This window comes from Hibiscus syriacus, unplaced genomic scaffold (genome assembly GCF_006381635.1).
Source record: "Hibiscus syriacus cultivar Baekdansim isolate YM2019G1 unplaced genomic scaffold, ASM638163v2 tig00110794_pilon, whole genome shotgun sequence".
In the NCBI taxonomy this organism is placed as follows: Eukaryota; Viridiplantae; Streptophyta; class Magnoliopsida; order Malvales; family Malvaceae; genus Hibiscus; species Hibiscus syriacus.
Window position 1 is genome coordinate 545,578 of NW_024062865.1, and position 21,894 is coordinate 567,471.

A 21,894-nucleotide genomic window follows, 5' to 3' on the forward strand; every position below is an offset into this window, starting at 1 on the left:
TTCTGTAATAAACCAGTCCCCTAGTCATTGCTGACGATATCTCACCTAGGATTCAGCGAAAGTTGCTGTCTTAGTGAAGTTTTCTTCCTCATTGTGATTTGGTCAGGTCTACAAATGGGGAGGCACTCTTGCTGTTACAAGCAGAAGCTAAGGAAAGGTCTTTGGTCTCCCGAAGAAGACGAGAAGCTTTTAAGTCATATCACAAAATACGGACATGGTTGCTGGAGCTATGTCCCTAAACAAGCTGGTAACGTTTCAAAGCACTAACTTTCATGTCGGTTTCCTCTTTTAAATCATTACTTTTTCCAAATTATTGACAATATTTGCAGGTTTGCAGAGGTGTGGAAAGAGCTGCAGATTAAGGTGGATTAATTATTTGAGGCCTGATTTAAAGAGAGGTACATTCTCTCAAGAAGAGGAAAATCTCATAATTGAACTTCATGCAGTTTTGGGTAACAGGTGTTTTTTTTTTCTTTTCTTTTTTGTTATTGAATTTTATTACTATGATTTATATGTAAACATTCTTTGTTTTATGTTTGGTTCGATTCTCAGGTGGTCCCAAATAGCTGCACAACTGCCGGGAAGAACCGACAACGAAATTAAGAATCTATGGAACTCTTGCTTGAAGAAGAAGCTTAGGCAGAGGGGCATTGACCCTGTCACTCACAAACCCTTATCCGAGGTTGAAAATGGAGACGACGACAAGCAGACAAACAGCAAGGACACGGCTTCCGGTTCAGCTTCTCCGAGCTTGAAGACGATGAACAGCGGCGATAAATTCTCGATCACTCACCATGAAACAATAAGGACCAACAATCAGCAGCCATCTGATTTGGTGGGGCATCTTCCGATTCAACAGTTGAACTATGCGTCGAATTCGAGGCTCTCGTCCAGCTCGAATCCTCCTATCTGGTTCAACCAAACCAGCCAAGCTTTCGATATCAATTCCGAATTCTCTTCGGCCACGATGTCCACTTTTCTCCCGCCATTGACGACGACCTCTTTTCTCTCTTCTCCTATGGGGTTCAAGCCTTCCGTCACTGTAAATGGTTCCCACTATTGGGAAACTGGAGCGGCCTCGGCGAACAACAGCAACAGCAGCAGCAACAGCACCGACCTACAAAGCAACAGTTGTAGCACACCACAGAAAGAGACGACTCCTTATCCAATCCATCTAATGGAAAGTCAAGCTGAAGACATCAAATGGGCTGGACATCTCAATAACCCATTATTAATGGCGGCTGCTTTGCAAAACCAAACTCCACAATTATACAACACCGACATCAAATCAGAAACAGATTTCTTCACTAATAATTCATCAAACACCATGTGGCCTCATTACCACCAACAGCAAGAAGCTATACAAAATCCCAGCAGCTTATGGACACATTTAGCTTTGCATCCATGAAAGTGAAGAACTTGAATTGAACCGATACCATTCTCGTATATCAGGTGTGCATCACAGTTTTTTTTTCCTTTTAATTCTCGTGTATATAGGTCTGATATAAAGATTAATCATCACCTCTGCTTTGGGAGCAAATCAAACTTCTTGTTAGCTTTTGTGGGGTAGAAGTCCGCTGAATAAGGCTTGTTTGGGTGTCTTTCAGTCAGCTTCGCCTCTTTGCAATTTGCAAATGGCCATATTTGAGCTTTGGAATGTTGCAGTTCTGTATGTAAGCCAACTGTTGATAAGAATAAAAAGGAAGAAAATTTATGGGGTTTTAAGCATTCATTTCTTGAATAATTGAACCATTTGGTTTTCAAACTGAAAAGTGGTATTCATTGAAGATTCTTTTGTCCGCACTTTTTTTATATTTCAGTTCCCACTCTCAAAATTGCTCATCTGTCTAGGGGTCACTGAGCAATCGTAATCGCCCTTACAAAAGCTTTATCACTTTAGTTTCAGATTTTAGTTGTTTATAAAACAAAGGGTAAACTACACATTTAGTATCTCAACTAAAACTTACACATTTAGTATCTCAACTAAAACTTTTATTCTTTTTTGGTCACCTAACTATTTTTTGTTTAATATTCATACTTAACGTTACGTTTTGATTTTATTTTAATCACACACCCTTAGAAAATTTACAGTAATGTTAGTGTGTCATCATAAGGTAATATCATGTCATCATTAAAAAAACTTAAAAATATGACACATTATCAGTTATGTTAATTTTTTAACGACAGGTGACCAAAATGAAACTAAAATGTAACATTAAGTATGATTTAAAAAAATTAATAGTTGGATGACCAAAATAGAATAAAAAATAATTAGAGTATTAAATATATAGTTTACCCTAAAAATATGTAAATTTCATATAAAATAAAAATGAAATATTTAAAATTATTTGAAAGAATATTTCTCTAGTTAATTTTTTTTATATAATAAACAAAATTAATATTGAGTGCTAAAGTTTAATTGAAAAATCAAATTTAGTGGTAAAATTCAATGTAATTTAAAGTTTAGTACCAAAACTCAATGACACAAATTAATTGTCAAAATTTACATTTTATTATTTTTCCGGATAGTTTGGGTGATTATAAGGGTATTATCTCTTCATAATTTTAGTCATTAACAACGTCCACACCCTACTGTGCAGATGCAACTGCTCAAACCCATGACCTCACACTCTCTTTAACTACTGAAGTCGCTGAATGGATTAAAAAATTACAACTACAATTAACTTATGTGTATACGACTATGTCGACAACTATAATTAACTAATATAATGTATAAAAAATTATAATTACAATTAGAATAAACTATTTAGATGGTCGCCTAATTTTTAAAGTACTTTTATTTTGGCCACCTAAAACAATATCCTCTTAATTTAGTTATTTTTATTAGAGAAATTGTTCATTTCAGTCACTAAAGCATTAAACTCTCAGGGTATTAGTGATAAATTATCTAGTTGGTCACCTAACTATTTTTAGTATCCAAACTTTTTATTGTATTTTTGTCAACCAACAATTAAATCCCCAAATAGATGCTCACATAATACTTTTATATATATTTTTTTATGTTATCGTTTTAGTGTTATTTGCCATGTTATGAAATTGATAATTATTTAATAATAAAATGATAAAAAATATAAGTAATTCAAAAATTTAATAAAACTATTTTTTTTAACTTGAACAGCAACTCATGCATTAATCTTCTACCAATTGAAGTGCGTGCTCACGGAGGTTGTCAGCACCAGAGGACCTTCTTAATACTACGTGTCGCTAATTCAGTGGTTGTGGGTGCTTCACTAAGCCATTCGCCGTGTGGTCTCTTTAATAATTTTTTAAGGATCAAGCACAAAGCTTAATACTCCTTAATCAAACTGATTTCAAATACGAAATTACAATCTCACCCTTTTACTTATTTTCTCAACCGGCAAAGGAAGCCATCAATCGAGCGAGGGCTAAAGTGGAAGGAAATACGCTAAACTTAAAGGAGAGAATATTTACTATAAATGTGCTGCTTAGAGATTCGATCGAGTTTGCTATTGAAGTTGCAGCGGCTCATAAAAGCAAACACTTTTTACCTTCTTCACTTCACTCTTTTTTAGGTTACAGAATGCGAAAGATGGCATCAAATGGAAGTATGACTATTGTGGCTTCGATGCTTGAACAAGGGTTTGATGATATTGATGTTGTGTTTGATCATGATGATAGTCAGGGAAGGACGGATGTAAGAATTTATTTTGGGATGTGAATATAAAAATTTATATTGAAAATTTTAGTTGTAAAATTAAATAATTTATATAAAATATAAAAATATCTAAATAATTTAAAATTTATAGGCGTGCCCTTCGGTCATCCCTGATGATGGACATGATCATCTGGCTCATCCGCATAACTTGTCTAGGCTTTCGATGTGCACTAGTTCCATGTCGAGATTATCGATCGAAAGCTTTGATGCCGATGCCGAGGTCGACGAAGATTTCTTTAACAAAGAAGAATCGCTTCAACTGCCCTCTGACTCCGACAAAGAATCTGGCTGTTACTCTCTTCCCACGACGCCGCTTCGTTGGAGGAACCCGACCAGGGCGGCTATCGCTCATCAGTTGATGGGAGTGGTCAAGGATTACGCCAGTGAAAATGAAGATCTAAAGGTGGGATTCGGGAGGCCAAAAGGGAGTAAGAGTTTGAGGAGGAGGAGGAAGAGGAGGATTGTAAGCGAAAGATGCGCAGATATGGAGTTGTAAAATGGTTGCGAAAAGAAAGATGGGGATTTCATGGTGGGTTATAGCAATTACAGTGGGGAGAGCCAAGGGGGTAGCGCCGGCGTGGTGGTGATTACTAGGCCAAGAGGCGGCAAGAGGTCGCTGTGTATGGATTTTGAATGATTTTTGTTTCCTTGTTCCGAAAAGGTTGCATTTTTAGAGTTTTGTTGATTCAATGTCTCCACTCAAAAGCCTGAACATTGATAAACCATCAAAATGATGATTTGATGAACTTTTTATATACCCAAAGCAATCAAGCAAGGCCTGTGGGGTCAAATAATCAGGCTCTTTTGTAATTAAGAAAGCAAGTGCAGAACTTCCATTGCAGAAAACTACCTTAAAGCCTTTCACCAGCTTGTTTACAGATCAATGCTTTCTGCATATTGCTTAAATTAACCATCAGATAGTTATATCAAATAGAGTGAAACTTACAGAAAATATTGTTCTTCTTAAACGAGTCGGGTTCCGCACTTACATTTGTAGGGTATGTGCACGGTATCAATAGGTTTAGAAAATTCTAAATATATACTACCTTGTAATCGTTCAGACTATTAAAAAAAGACAATGTAAAGGTGGTTACCATGAGATATATCACCATACCAAACATCCTGCCAACTTGTGTTCATTATTCAAAATATCTCAAATCTACAGATTCAAAATAAAGAATGTGGAACACATGTGAACCCAGAATTGCCATGATCAAATAAAGGAGCCAATCCCATATTGTTGCTATCATCAAGAAGCATCCCTCTTCGGCGCTTAATTTCTTCACTTTATCGCAAAATCATTCCAGAGAATTGAGTATCTTAACCACAGAATAGTAGAAAAGAAAGGCAGTGGCTACCAAAGAGGCACTTTAAATGAATGGTTTGAAATGCAGGCAAAAGGATCCACCATATCTAGCTACGATGTGTACTTTAAAGTTATAATTGTTAGTCACTGGCCAAACCGAGAACCCATGATGCATTTGGAATATATTAAGGTGATCAAGAAGGCACTAAGCAGATTTAGGTGAGTAAATGTCAACCTTGTCGCCTCTGAGATCGTTATGGTTGATGTAACATCATCACTGCAGAGGAAGATATTAATTTTCAGTCTCACAGACGACGTGGAGAGAGGAAATCCAGAGAGGGTGCATTAGGTATACTAAGCCAAGAAACTGGAAAGAGAATATATATTGCAATTTGCAATGCGCTCGACAACAAATGGGTGGGAAGAGTTTGAACTACTATGACTCTAGTCTCTAAGGCAACAATTCCATCCGTTTACCATTAGAACAATGCATCACCTGTAATTGAATCCGGGACAACTTAGTGTAAAACGAAACTTACCTGAAGCTGGTAGTTGGCAGGTAGTATGCATAGTTATTAGAAGTAAAATATTTTTCTGCTCAGCTTGAGCATGAAGATAACGGAAGTCTTAGGAGACACGGTATTGTTTAAAGTATAGTTTTTGAAAAGATAAATAAAAAGGATAGGATGTCGCTAATCATTGTGATTTGCATAGCCTAGAAATCTCATGGTTTATCAGTCTATCGTCGAAATGAATGAATGTTACAGTTTCCACAAATAGCAATTGTGGAAAGAATAAAGTGAAAGCCATGCAGGACTTTACAGGCACCCAATGTGAAGTTCTCACTCACTTGAAGATAAGATTGTGACAGGTATTGTCACAGGGGTACGGACAGTCGATAGCTTTAACAGCCATTCGATCAAAGAACCAGTCTCCAACAGACACTGCAATTGCCTGCATATTTGATAACAAAAATCAAATTTGCAGAAGTCAGTTGTATGAATTCTGACCAATACATGCAACTTTACATTCAAGCATTTGAATAGAAAATTCAGAACTAAGTTTTATGAATAGATGGGACATACCTTGTTTCCAATACGAGGAGAATCATTCTCGTACCATGTATCCTGTCTCTCAGACTGGCAGTGAGCAAAACAGGAATTTATGAATAAACCATTTTGATTGGACTTCGAGAAACCATTTATGGTATTGAGCATTTGGCTCCTGAAGTCTATTTCAATGGGAGAAGGAAGAAAAGAGTGGTTATGGGCAATTCATCTATATTTGACTTGCCACTAAGAAAATTGAGTCAAAACATAACAGAAACAAACTTGAAACACCTTGCAGAAACTGCATTTGTGATGAGTTACAATGAGCATGGTCCATTTTGCAGTCCCGCCAGAAGCCATTAGGATCGGCAGACGATGGGATTAAACTTTCTTGGACCTGAAAGCAGAAATTAGAGAAAATTGTTGTCAAACAGTAGACAATGACCTCTCCAGACTATCCCAAAGTTCTGTTTTTGACAACTGTTTCCAAGAGGTCTTAATGTTTAGTAGATGGCTTCTCGCCTTCTATATGTTTCTGGGTGGACAAACGGATTCTCAATTGAGAAAAGATAAAAATAAAGACAAGGAACATAAAATAATGAAACAGAAAGTTACAAAAAGAGGAAAATTACCTGCCATGCATCATAGGCTGCATTGAGAAGAAACATAGGGGTCTTGATATTTGCAACCAAGTTTTGAGGGAAGAAGCACTGCGAATGAAAGATAGGATTATGTAATTTCTAATGAGTTACACCCTACTCTCTTAACCTAATCCAGTACATGAATGCCAATCAAGAAACTGGAGATGTTTACCAAAGTTGGATCCATTTGGCTGGTACAAGTATGTGGAAGATTCTTTTGGACACCCTAATATTTCATAGAAACTTTTGTTTAGTCAGTAGAAAGCAATGAGATAAAAATTTCATAACTAAATGTTGCATATTCATAACAGCACTAGCTCGAAAAAACTAGAGCCACAAAATATCGATATATTGCTCGGGAATCTCAGATAAATAGCACTGAAGTTTTACATGATCTTCAAGGTTTATGCACGAAACCTTATGTTCTACTTATTAATTGAGTTTTCATCAATCCAGAAATCCAAGATAGGTGTAAAAGCGGGACCTGTAGGGTAACCACACCTCCATACATATCCCTTAAGGTATGTCCACCAGCTACATTGGTTCTGCATAGATAATGAAAACCATGAATTAGTCTACTTTTACAATTGATATTAACCTACTATAACCAAAAAGGAAAAGAATGGTGTATAATTTATTACGCATCAAGGAACAGGCCCGCATCACTTAGACATTTTACTTTCGTAGTTTCGGGAAATAAATCCTTAAATTCGTCACAATGAAGAATGGAGGCTAGACCCCCAGCTGAGCATCCAGAAAGAAGAGCCTGAAGCACAATCAAATCTAACAATGATTAGATATCCGGAACTAATTGAAAACTGAAAAAAAATGCTAAATGCAAAACCTGCTCAGCATTCTGCATTCCCTTGGCCATTAATTCCTCCATAGCAGCAGACCAGATCCTTTGTCCTCTAAAGTAAAGTTGGTTAGCCTGGAAGCAAAATCACAGAATACCATGAATTTTCACCAAATTAAGATAGTAAAAAGTTACATAGAATACAAGCTACAGAAGAAAAACAATCTGTTCATAAACTAAGTAGTTATAAAGAACTTGACATTATTCTCGCACCCTTCCCAAAATTTTCTTAAAGAAAATCCCCACTTGTCTATTTAGAGTTGGCTTACAATTACCACATCAATGAACTTTCTCATCAGTAGCTTCTAAGAAAACAGCGGAAAAAAACATTAGTTGTAAGGCTAATAATCGGAAATAAGCATAGATCTGTTTTTGCTCAGCAAAATAAGCATCGAGTGAATCAAATTTTACACTGAACTAGGATATTTGTGTAGCGAGCAACTTAAATATAGTCCAGGATAATGCTGCAAAAGGTTAATACTAAAAACTATTATTGCATACCTCATTCTGTCCTTCCCCAGCAAAAGATGCCCCATCACAGTAACGTAGCTTCACTCTGTTCCAGTTGTATAAATCTGCAGAACACAAGAGACCCCATGCAAAAATTCAACATAAATACTTGTTCTAAAAGAAAAGGTTAAGATGGTACTACAAATTGTACAAACCAGGGTTTTCTTCAGCTTTATTGCTCAATATTCCAGTGAAGTTTATTTGCTTCTCCATAAATTTTGATGAACCACGTCGAGTAGTTTTGCGGAAGACACAACTTCGAATGGTATTACACCATCCACCTCCCTAAAACAAGCATCCATAAGGAAATCAAACAACTAAAGGTTCTATCTTAACATAGGAAATGCCAAGTGGCTTCAGAATCTAAGCCAAAAAGGATTACAATCGATATTAGAATTATGCAGTGTTGAAGTCTGTTAACCAAACCTCCAATTGGATGAACCAGCTGTTTGAACCAGACCCGAACCCACGGTCCAGATGATAACCGGGAGGCGTCCCGTCCAAACAAACTGTGAAACCCAAGGCATCAAAAGGAAGAAAATGAAAGAAAGAACCAAACTTTCAAGGCATTTACTGTTAAGTTTCTGAAATTACCAGCTCCTTTTGAAGCAGCTCCTTGAATGAGAGTGAGGGGAACCAGAAGAGAGTTGGCACCAGGGGATACAGCATCTTTTTCCAAGAACGAAAGTAATCTCTCTTTAGCGTTTAGTTCTTCCAACCCCGCTTCAGATCGGCTCACACCAACCCCAATTACAGTCCACAAACTTAAAATCCATATCAAAACTTGCTTCATCGTTTTCTTTTTCTCCCTTGTTTTTTTCCTGCTAACTTTACCAACCAAAGTTGAAAAGAAACAATGTCTTTTTTCTGTCCGAGTTTGAAAAGCTTTGCAAGAGAGCTACAACTTAGAAAAGAATGACGATGAAAGTGGACGCCTTTTTAATGGAAATGGATGGTATGGTTGGATAGAAATTTCAGGTATGGTTTCGATAACCCCATTTTTGGAAAGAACAGCAGAAATGAAGGCAAGTTGCAAAAGTTAAGTGACTTCACTGCCTGGTGAGCCACAAGAGACCGTTGTATGACTTGTTTTTCTTTCCCCTGTTTTCCTTTTAATTTAAATTTGACAATTTACTACTTTTGTCGGTAGATACAATTTATTAAGGGTAGAATATATAAATAATCTTTAAACTTTTAGGATATTTGCATTTTAGTCACTCAACTTTTGAATGTAATACAGTCATTAAACTTTTAGTTCGTTCTGAGTAAAGTTCCTGCCGTTAAATTCCGTTAATTTTTATTGATGTGGCACTTGACACTGTTAACCTTCCTCCTTTTCCTCCTCCTCCTCCTCCTTCAAGAGCTTAAACTCATAATTGGTTCTTTTTCTTCAAGAACTTAAACCCATAGCTTATTCTTCTTCTTCTTCAGAAGCTTAAACTCATAGCAATTAAAAAATAAAACAGTGTTAACTCTTTTTCCTATATAGACCAAAAGTCCAAACCATATCCTAAAACAAAAAAAAATACCACCATTTTCCAGCAATTAAACAAGAACTATATATTGTTACAAAAATACAATAACTATAAGACAAAGTCAAATTTTGAAGCAAATGAATCCTAAAAATGGACAATTAAATTAATAATCTACACACACACAAAAATCTTAATCAAACATCAAGTACAAAAGCAAAAGTCAAGATTTCATCATTCATCCATTTTCACAAAAGCAAAATAGACTCTAAGAAAAAAAAATTGAGGAACATGAAAAGAAAAGACAAAGTTCAGGGATTTTTGCTAGATCACCAGAACAAAATAATTAGCATAATGGGGTCTCTTTGGAGCAACATTGTCTTGATGAACTATGTCCCCAGCTAAACTCAAACCAAAGAAAATGGCTCTATTCATTTCCATGTCAGGAGATACTAAGCTTAAAGAAAAGGGCTCTGATTTTTTTCCTTATTCCTTTCAATCTTTCTTCGAAGTGAAAAACACGAAGGAAAAAAAATCAAAGAATGTGAAGAGAGAAGAAGAAGAATGGGAGTTAACGGGGGTTAACTGGAGTTAAGTGCCACTTCAGCAAAAATTAACGGGAGGTAATGATATGGTAGAGACCTTACTGAAAATGAACTAAAAATTCAATGATTGTATTGCAAGTTTCAAAAGTTGGGTGACCAAAATACAATCGCCCTAAAAGTTTGAGGACTATTTGTATACTTTACCCTTTATATAATTTTGAGTAAACTATTAGAATGATAAATTTAAATTTTATTTATTTTATGGTTAAAGTGTTCGAGTGAACTCGATTATAGGACGTTGAGTCATTCGACAATTAAAAAATATAAAATAGTCTTTTGATTATAGTACATTATTTTATTGAGTCCATCGATTATTAAAAGTTACACAATGATCACCCAACTATTTATATGTTACATTTTTTTTCGTTAAAATTTTGATGATACTGAGATATGATAAAATCATATTTTTAATAATATTTATTGACACCGTCGTTACTTTTAAGCATTAACTCAATAATATAATATTTCAAGAACCGACTCGATAACATAATGATTCAAAAATACATAGGGCACATTTACAAAAGGAATGAGTAGATGGAGTCATCCATTTCAGTACTACAGGAAAAAGGATGACGCACGACATGGTGGAGCAGAGACAATCGAAGGGGGTTTTCAATAGCGTTTTGTGGATTCGCAAAGAGGGACTCTCGGGCTTTAGACAAACGATGAAGACGTGAGATTCAATGAAGATGAGCGTTTTTTGACACAACATACGACGATGAGAGTGCGAGGGTGTTGAGGTTCAAACAAAAGACGTACAAAAATAACTCAAAATAATTACAGTTTAATTTCCTCCCACTATCAAATTCTGCTATTAATGAGGTTAAAGATGGTGGTTTTGACTGATGGATGAACGAAAGACGACGACGACAAGTTTAAGACTAGGATTTGTGTTAGAGAAGTAAATTTTTAGAGAAAAAGTTTTTATCGGTACGTGAAAATAAAGAAAAACAAACTTTTAAAAGTTTAGAAATTAAATTTAAAATTTGATTTCTTTTAAACGTCTCACGCCATTAAATTAATTGAAATTAACAATGATTTATTAATTAAAATGAGATAAACTGATAAGATAATATTATTATATTTTTAAATCAATAATTAAAATATGACAAACTGAAAATAAAAATATTTTGATTTAATAAATTTAGATGGGGATGAAAAGAACATTGGTTGGGTAATGCGACAAGTTCAGCAATACTATTTAGGGACCAAACAGAGCATAAGGAAGTTGAGGACAGACATGGACAGATTCCCCCCTGCTGTACTGCATTCAAATAATACTATGATTACCAATTATGTATAAAAAAAAGTGAAAGCCATCCCTAAATTCGCTGACAATCCGCCACCGATGATTGAGCTCAATTATGTACTCATCTGATTATGAATAATTATTTTTATCACTCAAATATACAAAATTTTAAATTGATTATTAGTTATGGTCAATCTTAGGTTGGATATGTGTATCTGGATATTAGTATAGTAGTGCTGAATATTTTTCCTTTAATTTCTGGGGTTTTGATTTTTTTTTCATGATGTCCTCTTAGGATTTTTGTGATAAGACAATTTAGGAAGATTTAATAAAGATGGGGAGTTTAAGTAAAGAAGACGATTATTCATCTAAGAATTTGATTTTTAGTTTCAAAAATGAAAAATACTTGACGCACATTTTTCTTCTCTCTGTCTAAGCCTCGGACCTTTCTGGGGTGCTTTCCTGAATGGGATGTGCACTTTGGCCGATTACATCCCTAAAGTTTTATTACAAATGTGTCGGACAATCAAAATCTGGAAACTATATAATCTCATCATCAAGGTACTGAAGCAGCACTTGATAAAGTCTCCTCATCGTCCCCGAAATGGTAGTGCTCATAGAGTTCAAGTAACAATTCCCTGCACGGTACTGCGGCCCCTAGCTTAATGCAAGCCAAGAAAGCACCAGACAGTTTTCGATGAAGACTGTAGGCCTCATCTGGGGGTGGGGTAAGGCGGTGCCTCAGCATCGTTGCCCCGAGGTTCGAAATGCTTTGAGTAATATTAGTTGAGCGGAAATCATAGCCACCGGCCTTGGAGAACGGCAATCCCACAACAAAACCAGCTTGAACGTGAGCATCCAACATTACATCTGATTCCATTCCTGTGAGGAATCCGAGTCTCTGTGACATCTCGGTAACAGCTTCTCTGTCGTTATTTGCACAAGCCATAACCTGGTTGAATACATAGTTACATACAAGGACAATCAGTTCATTCATATGGAAAACCAACTCTGGAGATGGTTAAAGTTCAACAAAGTGTCCAAACAAAAGGTCGGACACCTCATAGCATTAAGAAACTTGGAGAAAAGTCATCCAAAGATCAAACTATATCAATAGAGGTTTATGCAAGCTCTAACAGGATAATCAATGAAGGCTGAAGGCAAATAAATGGCTGATTTAGAACCTAAATGTAAACGGCAGATTCTGCCCATTCATGCAGAAATGTAATTGATGCCACATGCACTTTTTTTAAGGGAACTGACCATTCTCAAATAGTCATCAACAAATCGTTTAGGAAAATCGCGGGCTGCTCCAAAGTCGATGAGATTGATTGTTTTGGTGGCCTCATCAAATAGGAAATTACCCCAATTAGGATCAGTCTGTATCACAAGAAGTAAAATGTTTAAGACACAACAGCGAACATACTTCAAAAATAAAAGAAACCAGCATTTTAAGAGAATAAGGGCCGGAAGATTATCTAAAAACTAAAAACAAAGTCAATATTCTTATTGAATAGATTGCATCAGGCTTAGATAAAATATTGAGAACTAACCTAACCAAAACATTTCATTATATTTAAATGTAACCAAACCCTTAGATGGAAAAGCATAAAAAACCTTCAGGGTGTAAATGCTTTGTACAGAGTAGGCAAGAGAGAGAAACGTAAACAAAATCCTCTTAGAAAAGGAGAAAGAAATTAAAAATAGCAAACCTGCATAAAGCGGAATACAAAAAGCTCCATTAATGTCAGTTGCAGCAGCTTTCTCCCAACATAATTACGAGTTCCTTGGTCTAGCAATGCAACCTGGTCAATCGGAACTCCTGTAGCAAGTAATGACATTTCAAAGTGAACAAATAGAATTCAAGAGATAATTCTATCAACGCTGTAAACTAGAAACTGTTTTGGAGACTTGGATAAGATTTATGCGCCTTGATCTATCAGATTTTCCAGCTAAAATATTTTCTTTAATATAGTTGCGAGAATTTATCCTCTGAAAACTTAGAGAAAATCGCACCATACCATCCAAATGTGATGCTTTAAGCAAAATAGGAACCTAAAAGCCAAACGATGATTACCCGAAACAAGTTCTGTGGTCAAAATTCTTTTGCTTGAAATATCATCCACAACAAGTGGAACATGAAATCCCTCACGGTCAGATAGCACATCACGGAATCTTTTCTGATTGGATGCTTCCAAATGATAGTCACATTCACGAGACAATTCTTCTTTAGCCACCTGCAAGATTTCAACTGCATAAACATCCAATTTTTCAACATAGAATCTTCTGTTGTCAAAAGCCCCAGACGAAATCCTCCAAAAATCTCTAGCACTAAAATACAAGACAAAGCAGCCATTTTGGGGAATGAAAAAGTATGACCAAAACTAGTTAAGAGGTGTGGGAATAAAGATCAGACAATGCAAGGGAAAGATTCTCAACTATATCTGTAAGTGTCCATCATTAAACTGGCATTGGAATGCCAATCCTTTACTTGACATAGTCTCTTAGAAACTTAATAATGCAAGTTCAAATGCATAAGTGCGTACCTTCATTGCTCTGTCAAGATACAGTCCTTTAGGAATTAAATTTGTATAATCTAATAGAAGTTTGACATTCTCAATGTCACTCTCAATGCTATTTGCCACACCAGGGTACTGAATTTTCATTGCTACCTCCATACCATCCTTCGTGACGGCTCTGTGAACCTAGAATTAGGAAAGGAAAAAAGTAGGCTAGTTTAAAACTGACATTACAAGACAAACTGGACAACAATTGTTTCATCCAAATTACCTCATTGAGCAATATAGTCCATTTGAAAAGATGAAACAGAGCACATTGATGTGAAAGCGAGAAACAGTAAATGGTCAAACAAGCATGATAATTTTTGAAATGTTGATAGTTATGAGCAAAAACTTAAAAACTGAATTTCATATACACAAAAAGCAAACCATTAAGTAGTAACAAGCATCAAACAAACTGCCATGGGCATTGCACAAGGCAGTTAAATGATCACATAAAACACCAGTGAACACCCATCTGAAATGATGAAACAGAGAAGGTTGATGGGTAAGCGAGAAAGAGTAGAAGAACAAAAAATCATGATAATTTTTTAAATGCCGAAAAGCATAAGAAAACTCAAAAAATGAATTTATATATATAAAAGAAGGAAACCATGTGTAAGTAGTAACAAGCATCAAACTGCCAGGGACAAATTAAATTGCACAAGGCAGTTATCACATAAAACACCAGTGAACACAAATGAAGGTTGAAAAGAACATAAATGCCAGAGCATTAAACAATGATCCATTCCACCCAAATAACATCAATGCCAGAAATAAAATGAGTAATTGATATTAACATGTCCACTTGTAGATACAAGATTTTGTACATAAAGACTCTTTGTAGAATGGAGCAACGTATAGACAAAAAAACATTCTGCCTTAAAAGGTTAAAGACAAAGCATATAGGGAACATCCTAGTCAGCATGACAACACAAATAAACATGCAACCATTTTTCTTACCTGGCCTATACTTGCAGCAGCCAAGGGTTCATAATCAAAGCTAGTCAGCTTTGTGGACCAACCAGGACCAAGTTCAGCATCTAAAACTTGATTGAGCTGGCTCCTTGGCATCACATCTGCGCCTTGACGCACAATATCCAGCGCAGCTAATATCTACAACAAATGGGAGTAGGTAAAAGTATGATTGAGCACTCTACAGAGTCTTTTAGGCAATTAACCTTAATCAGAAAACCAGAAAATAGAAACCATAACCTCCAACAACACATATTCTTAAATTGATTCTCAACAAAGAACCATAAATATACCATTCCCAGAATGAACTTCCCCCCACTACCAAATTAATTAATTAAACATCACTGTAACACATACGGATAACGGCAGGGGGAAAATAACATAAGTCAGCATACCGGAGCTGGAACAAGGGATTCATCCTGTATGCTTAACATTTGTCCGACTTTAAGAGCGGCCCCACGCATCCTACATAATGCAAGAGCCAATCTTTCTGCGTTTTTTTCGGACAAGAATGGTGAAACAGCAGACTGCTTTTCATTTGAGTTTGGAGAACCATAAACAAGCCTCTTGGCAGATTCCTGAACTGTTCCCCAAGCAAGACCAGCTCCTAATGCAGCAAAGCTTTTGATGTTAAACAAATAACTAGTTAGAAAAGTAGCAAAAAAGGAACATATAATTTAGCAGTAGCAATAAATGATAAAACATTAAAAGAAATACACTCAATTTACCCAAATGCTCTAGAAAATGGAGTAGCGGGAACCTTCATTTCTCTTGGCCTCCGTCTCTTCACAGGTACTGGCGCATCTGCTGTCGTTGTCACCACTTCGGCACCGTCCACAAAGCTCTTATTGTCCGAATTGAATTCACGTCCTCTCTCCAACCCATCATTAACAACTTTCTCCTCAACAATCGGTTGACCGTTATGACTAACGCCTTCCTCAGAATCGACCTTTTCATCGATGGTAAGGCCCGCACTTGCGGTGTCGTTCCAGGAAGAATTTACAACGTCTTCGCCACCGCCGTCACTGTTGCTGTTGAAGTAGACGACTGATTCTTTGGGCCCAGGCTTGGAAAACTCACGTACCTTCCCTTTAGTTAAGCCCGTCAGGTCCGTAGCCGAAACTAGAGCGTTTTTTAGGGAAGAAACTATTAGGGTTTCGAGATCGCCACTTTTGGCGCGCTCGATCGTCTGGGAGCGTTTAGCAAACTCTTTAGCGACTAAGGCAAGTCCATTCACGAGCCGCGCTAGCTGATTCAAAGAACTCATGGCGCGTTTAATTCAAAGCATCATCTATTTTCTCCTGGGGAAGAAAAAAGCGAATTTGTACCCTTGATTTGTTTACGAACTATAATTTACTAAGCCAAAGAGATCGCAAATTTGAAGACAGCGAGAGGTTTGAAACGAAAATAAAACAGTGTTGTGTGATTGTGTCCTAAACCGAAGGTTTCGAGTTTCAACTTTCGACCGCATTCAAGGCAACGTGGGTTTTGTTGTGTCCATGAAATTGCGGAGTAAGAAAGGAGGGAGACGTGGAGGCTTCTGGCTCAGTGAGCCCTAGTATTTATTTCCAGTCTTCCTGGGCCTCCCTTAACCCAAGTGTTTGAGACTGTTCTCTCTCTGATTCCGTGGTTGATATTGACGAGATTGCCTTGCCTTTCTGAATTTCAACTCATTTTTTTTTATATAATGTTCATCGATTCCACATTGCAAATGGAAAAAACAGAAAGCAACAGGGCTTCACACAATTATAGCAAGCTATGATTTCATTTAACCTGCATAAATCATTGGCACTCTTTGCTAACAAGCTAGAATAACAATGGCAGGTCGGGAACTCTGTCCTGGTGACCGGTGCAGAATATGCCTTACGTAACATTCGTAATACCAAAGAAGTGATAGCCGAGATATGGGGCGGTGAAGAGGGGCAGATGGTGCAAGTTATCCAATCTTCTGCAATTGAAACCGTGGTCCTTGCATACATTTCACTTCAAAGTTGAATATAACTGATTTTCAAGGGCAGCTGTCCTTTTTATATTATGTACATGAGAAAGTGTTTAAGCTTATAATATAGAGAACTTACAAATAACTAATATCCACATGTACTTGGAATATAAGAAATGTTATGTATCTTTAAGATTCATGTCTTAAACCCAGATTTATGCAACAAAATACCAATGGGAAGGAAATGTTTTAAAATTAGTAAACTCAGATGTTCCATTATGAGGCTTTGATAAAATCTTCAGGCTTATATTGGCCTAAAATTGATAAGAGCAGTACAACCATGTCAAGAGCTTACAAAGTATCATCCAAATTTCTCTCAGAAATTACATATTATCAGGTAAACTCATCCTGCTGCAGAGAAGGAAAAAAAAAGAGTGCATTCCATGATTTTGTGGAGGCAGTTAGCCTTCTAATGGTAGTTCCCCACAATTCACAATTCTGCATGGCACCTTCGGGGTATCTGACCTGCTTGTGTCTTGGGATTCTAGTTTGCGCACAACATCCATTCGATCAATAACGTGTCAGTAAACAACATGCCGATTGTCCAGCCATGGAGTCCGTAAATGTTGAATTGTATTAGAGTCCTAACTATAATTGCCGAGCTATTAAGAGTACATACTGTTTTAGGATTTTTTATCTCTGGATAAACTTTATCTTCCTATATTATCTTCCAGTAGAGTATTTCATTAGGAGTTGATTACTAACATATTTCTACTGTTACGTGATATCAGAAAATAAGAACGTGCGTTTCTTTCTTTCAATTTTCAGTTTTTCTTCTGTTTTCTGTCAGTAAAACACAATGAGCCAAGGGGGACAAAGGGTGAACCAAAATATTTCAAAAAGAAAAAAAACTAAAGCTAAAAAAAACTGGGGCATATGAATATTTGAGTGTTGAAACTGATTCGGCAACATGATCAATTAGCTAAATATCAGCAGAGCTGGTCAGTATTCGGCTATAAGCGGAATATAAGAGTGTAAGGTAAGTAATCGATTCAAAGTTTGAAACTAATAAGATATACTCGACTCACAAGGCAAAATCTAACTCTTCCAGTGAACATTTACACATTCTTGATTCTCAAAGTTCATAATAACACGCACTTCCAATAAATAACTATCATACATATCAAATCTGAATAAGGCATGAGATACATAATGAATAAAAGGAATTAAGGCTGCAACAGCTAACTCACCTCTACTGTGCAAATGAAGAATTGGTTCCCATTGGTATTAGGACCTGCGTTGGCCATGCTTAATCCTCCAGGTCCAACATGCTTCACCGCAGATAAAAAGCTCAAAATATCATAACCCGGGGAGAGCAGTTCATTATGGAATATAGATTAACGTAACAACACAGAATGAAACTCCCAAAATTTGAGCTTAGCAGGCTCATTCTACAACTTACAGGCAAAGCTCTCATCTTCGAAACTTAGCAACGGGAAGTTCCTCTTTGGAAAAGATACTAATACATCTTTAGAAAGCCAAAAGAGAAATGGAGAATGTACATTTCCATCAGTAAAATCACCACCCTGGATCATGAAATCTTTAATAATACGATGGAAGGAGCATCCTTTGTAACCATACCCTTTCTCCCCTGAAAAAGTGGAAACAAAACACCAAGCTTGCAAATAGTGGATATGGGATTCTTAGCTTATCTTGCCTGTGCAGAGGGCACGGAAGTTCTCAACAGTTCTTGGAACAACTTCCCCAAAAAGACCCATCACAATTCTACCAACAGTTTCACCTCCAATTTCGACATCAAAGAAGCACTTGGTTGTCACTTTTGCTTGCAACTCAACTTCCTAAACAAAATCCCAGAAATCTCTAAGCGTTCTTGACCGATGGAAACTATACCAAATGGAAACCAACAGAAGTGTGCAGAAATTGATAATAAAGTACTTACATTGGGAATGGACTTGAAAACAATTCTCCCATACTTTTTTTTATAGGAATAGTAGGCCTCATTAAAAACCCCTTCATGATTAATGAAACTTAAAGATAGTTCCTTAATCAGCGGAAGGATGAAAAGAGTGCCCTAGGATTTCATTAACATCAGAAAATTACATAGTAATACAAAGTCTAATCTCCCTAAAGAGATAGAAAACCAAAAAGAAACAACCCTTAACAGAACAAAATTATCAACCAATGCCAGCCTTAGCTAGGATGTCTGCCTCTATATTGGTTGTCCTATTAACCCATCTAATAAGACCTTCACAAACACTAAGCTTTTGAATACTGTCTTTAACATATGAGCATAAACAATAGGACATAAAACATCCTTAACCCAGCCAACTGCCATCCTATTATCACTCTCGATAATCAACCGATCCTTAAACCTATGGCGAATAGATTCATAAAAATCTAAACCCTTTAGAATAGCTTTTAATTCCATCAAAGTTGGAGGCACCGGGCCAACAGGCTCTTTGAAGGAGCCAAGAATCGAACCAGACATGTCTTTTAGAACACCACCTAAACCACTCCTCTTACAATCACTAGAAGTAGCCTCATCCACATTAAGTTTAGTAAAGTCCTTAGGAGGAGGGGACCAAGAAAACGTAGTTGAAATCCGATTATAATGGGACGAGCAAGAATCCCCTAAGAAAGGGTCAGCAATAAGAGCATCCTTGGAGATAGAGATCTGAGTTTTCTTAACTAAAAACCATGAAGCAAGTCTACACCTTGCTAAAAAGAAAATTTATGCTCAATCTAGCTTCCCTCCTTCAAACACTAAAGAATTCCTAGTTGTCCATAAAACTACTCCAGGGATAATTGACAAAATTAGAGAGTTGGCCTTCAAGTCAGCCCATGCTAGTAGGAATCTTTTAGCATCTTCATGAAAAACTGACTGAAAATTCGAACAAGAGAAGAATAAATGAGATGGAGACTCTTCTACTAGATTACAAAAATGACATAAAGTATCATTTATGCCCTGAACACCTCTCTTGACCAGAGCTGTCTTCATTGCCAGCTTCTTTAAGATAACTTGCCAAAGAAAAGTCTCCACTCTTGGAGGCAGCAGGCCCCTCCAAACAATAGTCTTCCAAAAATTAGCTTCCTCCGAATCAGTAATACCCGAATAAGATAGATTAGCACATGATTTAACAGATAAAACCTCGTCTTCAGTTTCCTTCCAAAACAGTCCATCAACGTAATCAACAAAAATAGAAAAATTTAAAATAACAGCCATCAAATTTGTTCATTGCTCATATTCCCAGTTGTTCAACTCCCTTCTCAACTGACCGTTCCAAAACCAGCCCCACGAGCTATATTCCCCAAACTGAAATAATTTTCAAATTTTGTTCACTGCAATAGGGAATAGTCTAGGAAACATGACCATTAAAGGATGATCCAATGCCCAAGTATCTTGCCAAAACCGAATATTCCTCCCATTACCAATTTTATAACTATATTTGCTTCTGATTAAACAGCCCATCGAATCAGCTTTAAAATGATTACTCACCATAGATCTCCATAACCAAAAATATTTAGGAGAAACATTAATGTCAACTGCATTAAAGAAGAGTCTATTTTGTATTTGATACAAAGCATTTCCTTCCAAATCGCCTTCCTATCAATAGTAAACCTTCAAGTCCATTTTTCCAAGAGTGTCCTATTCATCACATTTAAATCAGGGATTCTCAAACCTCTTTCAAATTTTGGTTTACAAACATCAGACCAGCTCACCCAAATAATTCTCACATACTTAACCGAAGAAGATTTAGAAAGTTGGGTAACAGGGAGTCTTGGTGCATAGTTTAATTTTGATGTCAGGGCTCTTCCACGATAATTAAAAGTTCGACCTTGGGAGTAATCAGACCATGAGTTTGCTATTTGTGGCCTATAAGCATTTGAAACATCTTGACCCTGTAGGAACGAATTAAAAAGAAAGACGATGAGATTATATTATGAAGAAAAAGTAAAAATGTTTCAACAATAACTCACCTGGAAAGCGAGGCGAGGGCTATGGAGCATCTGCAATGAGAAGGCGGACGCCATTTTTGCGGTTGAATAGTTAAAAAGAAAATGCTTCTGTTCTTGAGGGCGGCTAAAAAGAAAAGGAAAAGGAGGGAGTATTTATTTGGATTAAAAAAATGGCGGTTAGTACGTCCTCGGCCTCGACATAGGATTAAATAAACACCGGAGAGATGTATGTTATACAGGCCGACGAGGCTTGATTTGCATAATCGTTTTCACCGGAAAATCTTCAAATTATCCGCCGCACGGCTCATGCCTTCGGGGGTTTGTCCCGCTAGACTTGAGCTGATGACGTGGGCTTTTCAGTAATAGTATTTTAAGTTATTATTAATTTAAACATTAATTCAATTAAATCTTAGATTTTTAATTTATAATTTAAATAGTTTATAAATTTATGATTTTTAATGTTTTTCCTTGATTTTAGATCAAATGATAATCTATTAATCTATTTTGGAAGTTTTTATGTTAGTACAATTTAAATTGGAGAGGAGATGTCATTATCAAATTTTGAACTTTAGATATTAAGAATTGGGAAAATAGATGGATATTTTGATTATTTTTTAAATTTTCAATGAGTTTTTTTAATGAGATTTAGATATTTTTAAAATCGTGATAAAATTAAATATTATTTTATTAAATTTAAAAATAATTAATTAATGAGATTGATTTAAACGATAAATAATTTGATATCGTTTAAGAAAATAAATCTCGAGTTCAAAACTTTGTATATATATAAAATCTCTGTTAGCAGATTAACCTATCAAAATTATATATATAATAGAGTTGGTCTATGTTAGACAAAACAAAATCTGAAACAGAAATACAACCAAAACAATAATTAAGAAGTAGGTTGATCATTATAATTTACCCATGATACTATTGAAGACTAATAATTCCTTGGAAAGTGCAATCGAAATTTCCAATGTTCCAATTTAAGACAAAATTCGGATATAATCCCCGCAAATCAAAGGGATGAAACAGTCAAAACGACAAACGAAGAATCGA

At 36.2% G+C, this 21,894-nt stretch overlaps 4 protein-coding genes across 4 annotated transcripts; 1 reads left to right on the forward strand and 3 right to left on the reverse strand.

Annotated features, from left to right (window-relative positions):
• Window positions 1–1,523, forward strand: LOC120141238 (transcription factor MYB61-like). The gene is made up of 3 exons (XM_039156168.1): window positions 1–247; window positions 330–459; window positions 553–1,523. The coding sequence occupies exons 1-3, from the start codon at window positions 115–117 to the stop codon at window positions 1,406–1,408; spliced, it is 1,119 nt and encodes a 372-aa protein (XP_039012099.1). The 5' UTR covers window positions 1–114; the 3' UTR covers window positions 1,409–1,523.
• A 4,137-nt stretch (window positions 1,524–5,660) lies between these two features.
• LOC120141237 (pectin acetylesterase 6-like) lies at window positions 5,661–8,978 on the reverse strand. Its single transcript, XM_039156167.1, has 12 exons — window positions 8,654–8,978; window positions 8,486–8,568; window positions 8,215–8,344; window positions 8,051–8,124; window positions 7,538–7,624; window positions 7,335–7,459; window positions 7,178–7,238; window positions 6,866–6,919; window positions 6,685–6,762; window positions 6,344–6,449; window positions 6,089–6,234; window positions 5,661–5,957 (listed from the first exon to the last, which is right to left on the reverse strand). Exons 1-12 carry the CDS (start codon window positions 8,850–8,852, stop codon window positions 5,850–5,852), a joined length of 1,251 nt encoding a protein of 416 aa, XP_039012098.1. The 5' UTR covers window positions 8,853–8,978; the 3' UTR covers window positions 5,661–5,849.
• Window positions 8,979–11,843: 2,865 nt separating this feature from the next.
• Window positions 11,844–16,424, reverse strand: LOC120141236 (protein ABC transporter 1, mitochondrial-like). The gene is made up of 8 exons (XM_039156166.1): window positions 15,647–16,424; window positions 15,314–15,539; window positions 14,907–15,059; window positions 13,932–14,090; window positions 13,463–13,622; window positions 13,098–13,207; window positions 12,649–12,765; window positions 11,844–12,337 (listed from the first exon to the last, which is right to left on the reverse strand). The coding sequence occupies exons 1-8, from the start codon at window positions 16,183–16,185 to the stop codon at window positions 11,942–11,944; spliced, it is 1,860 nt and encodes a 619-aa protein (XP_039012097.1). The 5' UTR covers window positions 16,186–16,424; the 3' UTR covers window positions 11,844–11,941.
• Window positions 16,425–17,078: 654 nt separating this feature from the next.
• Window positions 17,079–20,988, reverse strand: LOC120141239 (peptidyl-prolyl cis-trans isomerase-like). Its single transcript, XM_039156169.1, has 6 exons — window positions 20,857–20,988; window positions 20,584–20,778; window positions 18,575–18,716; window positions 18,321–18,508; window positions 18,108–18,194; window positions 17,079–17,474 (listed from the first exon to the last, which is right to left on the reverse strand). The coding sequence occupies exons 1-6, from the start codon at window positions 20,908–20,910 to the stop codon at window positions 17,439–17,441; spliced, it is 702 nt and encodes a 233-aa protein (XP_039012100.1). The 5' UTR covers window positions 20,911–20,988; the 3' UTR covers window positions 17,079–17,438.
• Between the last annotated feature and the right edge of the window lie 906 nt (window positions 20,989–21,894).

Excerpts from the sequence above, each read along its gene's own strand:
- LOC120141238 (XM_039156168.1), top strand. The coding sequence starts at position 115 with ATGGGGAGGCACTCTTGCTGTTACAAGCAGAAGCTAAGGAAAGGTCTT. Across the intron at positions 248-329 it reads CTATGTCCCTAAACAAGCTG|GTTTGCAGAGGTGTGGAAAG; the intron begins GTAACGTTTCAA and ends CAATATTTGCAG. Across the intron at positions 460-552 it reads CATGCAGTTTTGGGTAACAG|GTGGTCCCAAATAGCTGCAC; the intron begins GTGTTTTTTTTT and ends TTCGATTCTCAG.
- LOC120141237 (XM_039156167.1), bottom strand. The coding sequence starts at position 8,852 with ATGAAGCAAGTTTTGATATGGATTTTAAGTTTGTGGACTGTAATTGGG. Across the intron at positions 8,569-8,653 it reads AGCTGCTTCAAAAGGAGCTG|TTTGTTTGGACGGGACGCCT; the intron begins GTAATTTCAGAA and ends TGGGTTTCACAG. Across the intron at positions 5,958-6,088 it reads CTCCTCGTATTGGAAACAAG|GCAATTGCAGTGTCTGTTGG; the intron begins GTATGTCCCATC and ends TCAAATATGCAG.
- LOC120141236 (XM_039156166.1), bottom strand. The coding sequence starts at position 16,185 with ATGAGTTCTTTGAATCAGCTAGCGCGGCTCGTGAATGGACTTGCCTTA. Across the intron at positions 15,540-15,646 it reads CCATTTTCTAGAGCATTTGG|CTTTGCTGCATTAGGAGCTG; the intron begins GTAAATTGAGTG and ends TAACATCAAAAG. Across the intron at positions 14,091-14,906 it reads CTGCTGCAAGTATAGGCCAG|GTTCACAGAGCCGTCACGAA; the intron begins GTAAGAAAAATG and ends TCCTAATTCTAG.
- LOC120141239 (XM_039156169.1), bottom strand. The coding sequence starts at position 20,910 with ATGGCGTCCGCCTTCTCATTGCAGATGCTCCATAGCCCTCGCCTCGCT. Across the intron at positions 20,779-20,856 it reads GCCCTCGCCTCGCTTTCCAG|GGTCAAGATGTTTCAAATGC; the intron begins GTGAGTTATTGT and ends TCGTTCCTACAG. Across the intron at positions 18,509-18,574 it reads CTTCCGTGCCCTCTGCACAG|GGGAGAAAGGGTATGGTTAC; the intron begins GCAAGATAAGCT and ends CCACTTTTTCAG.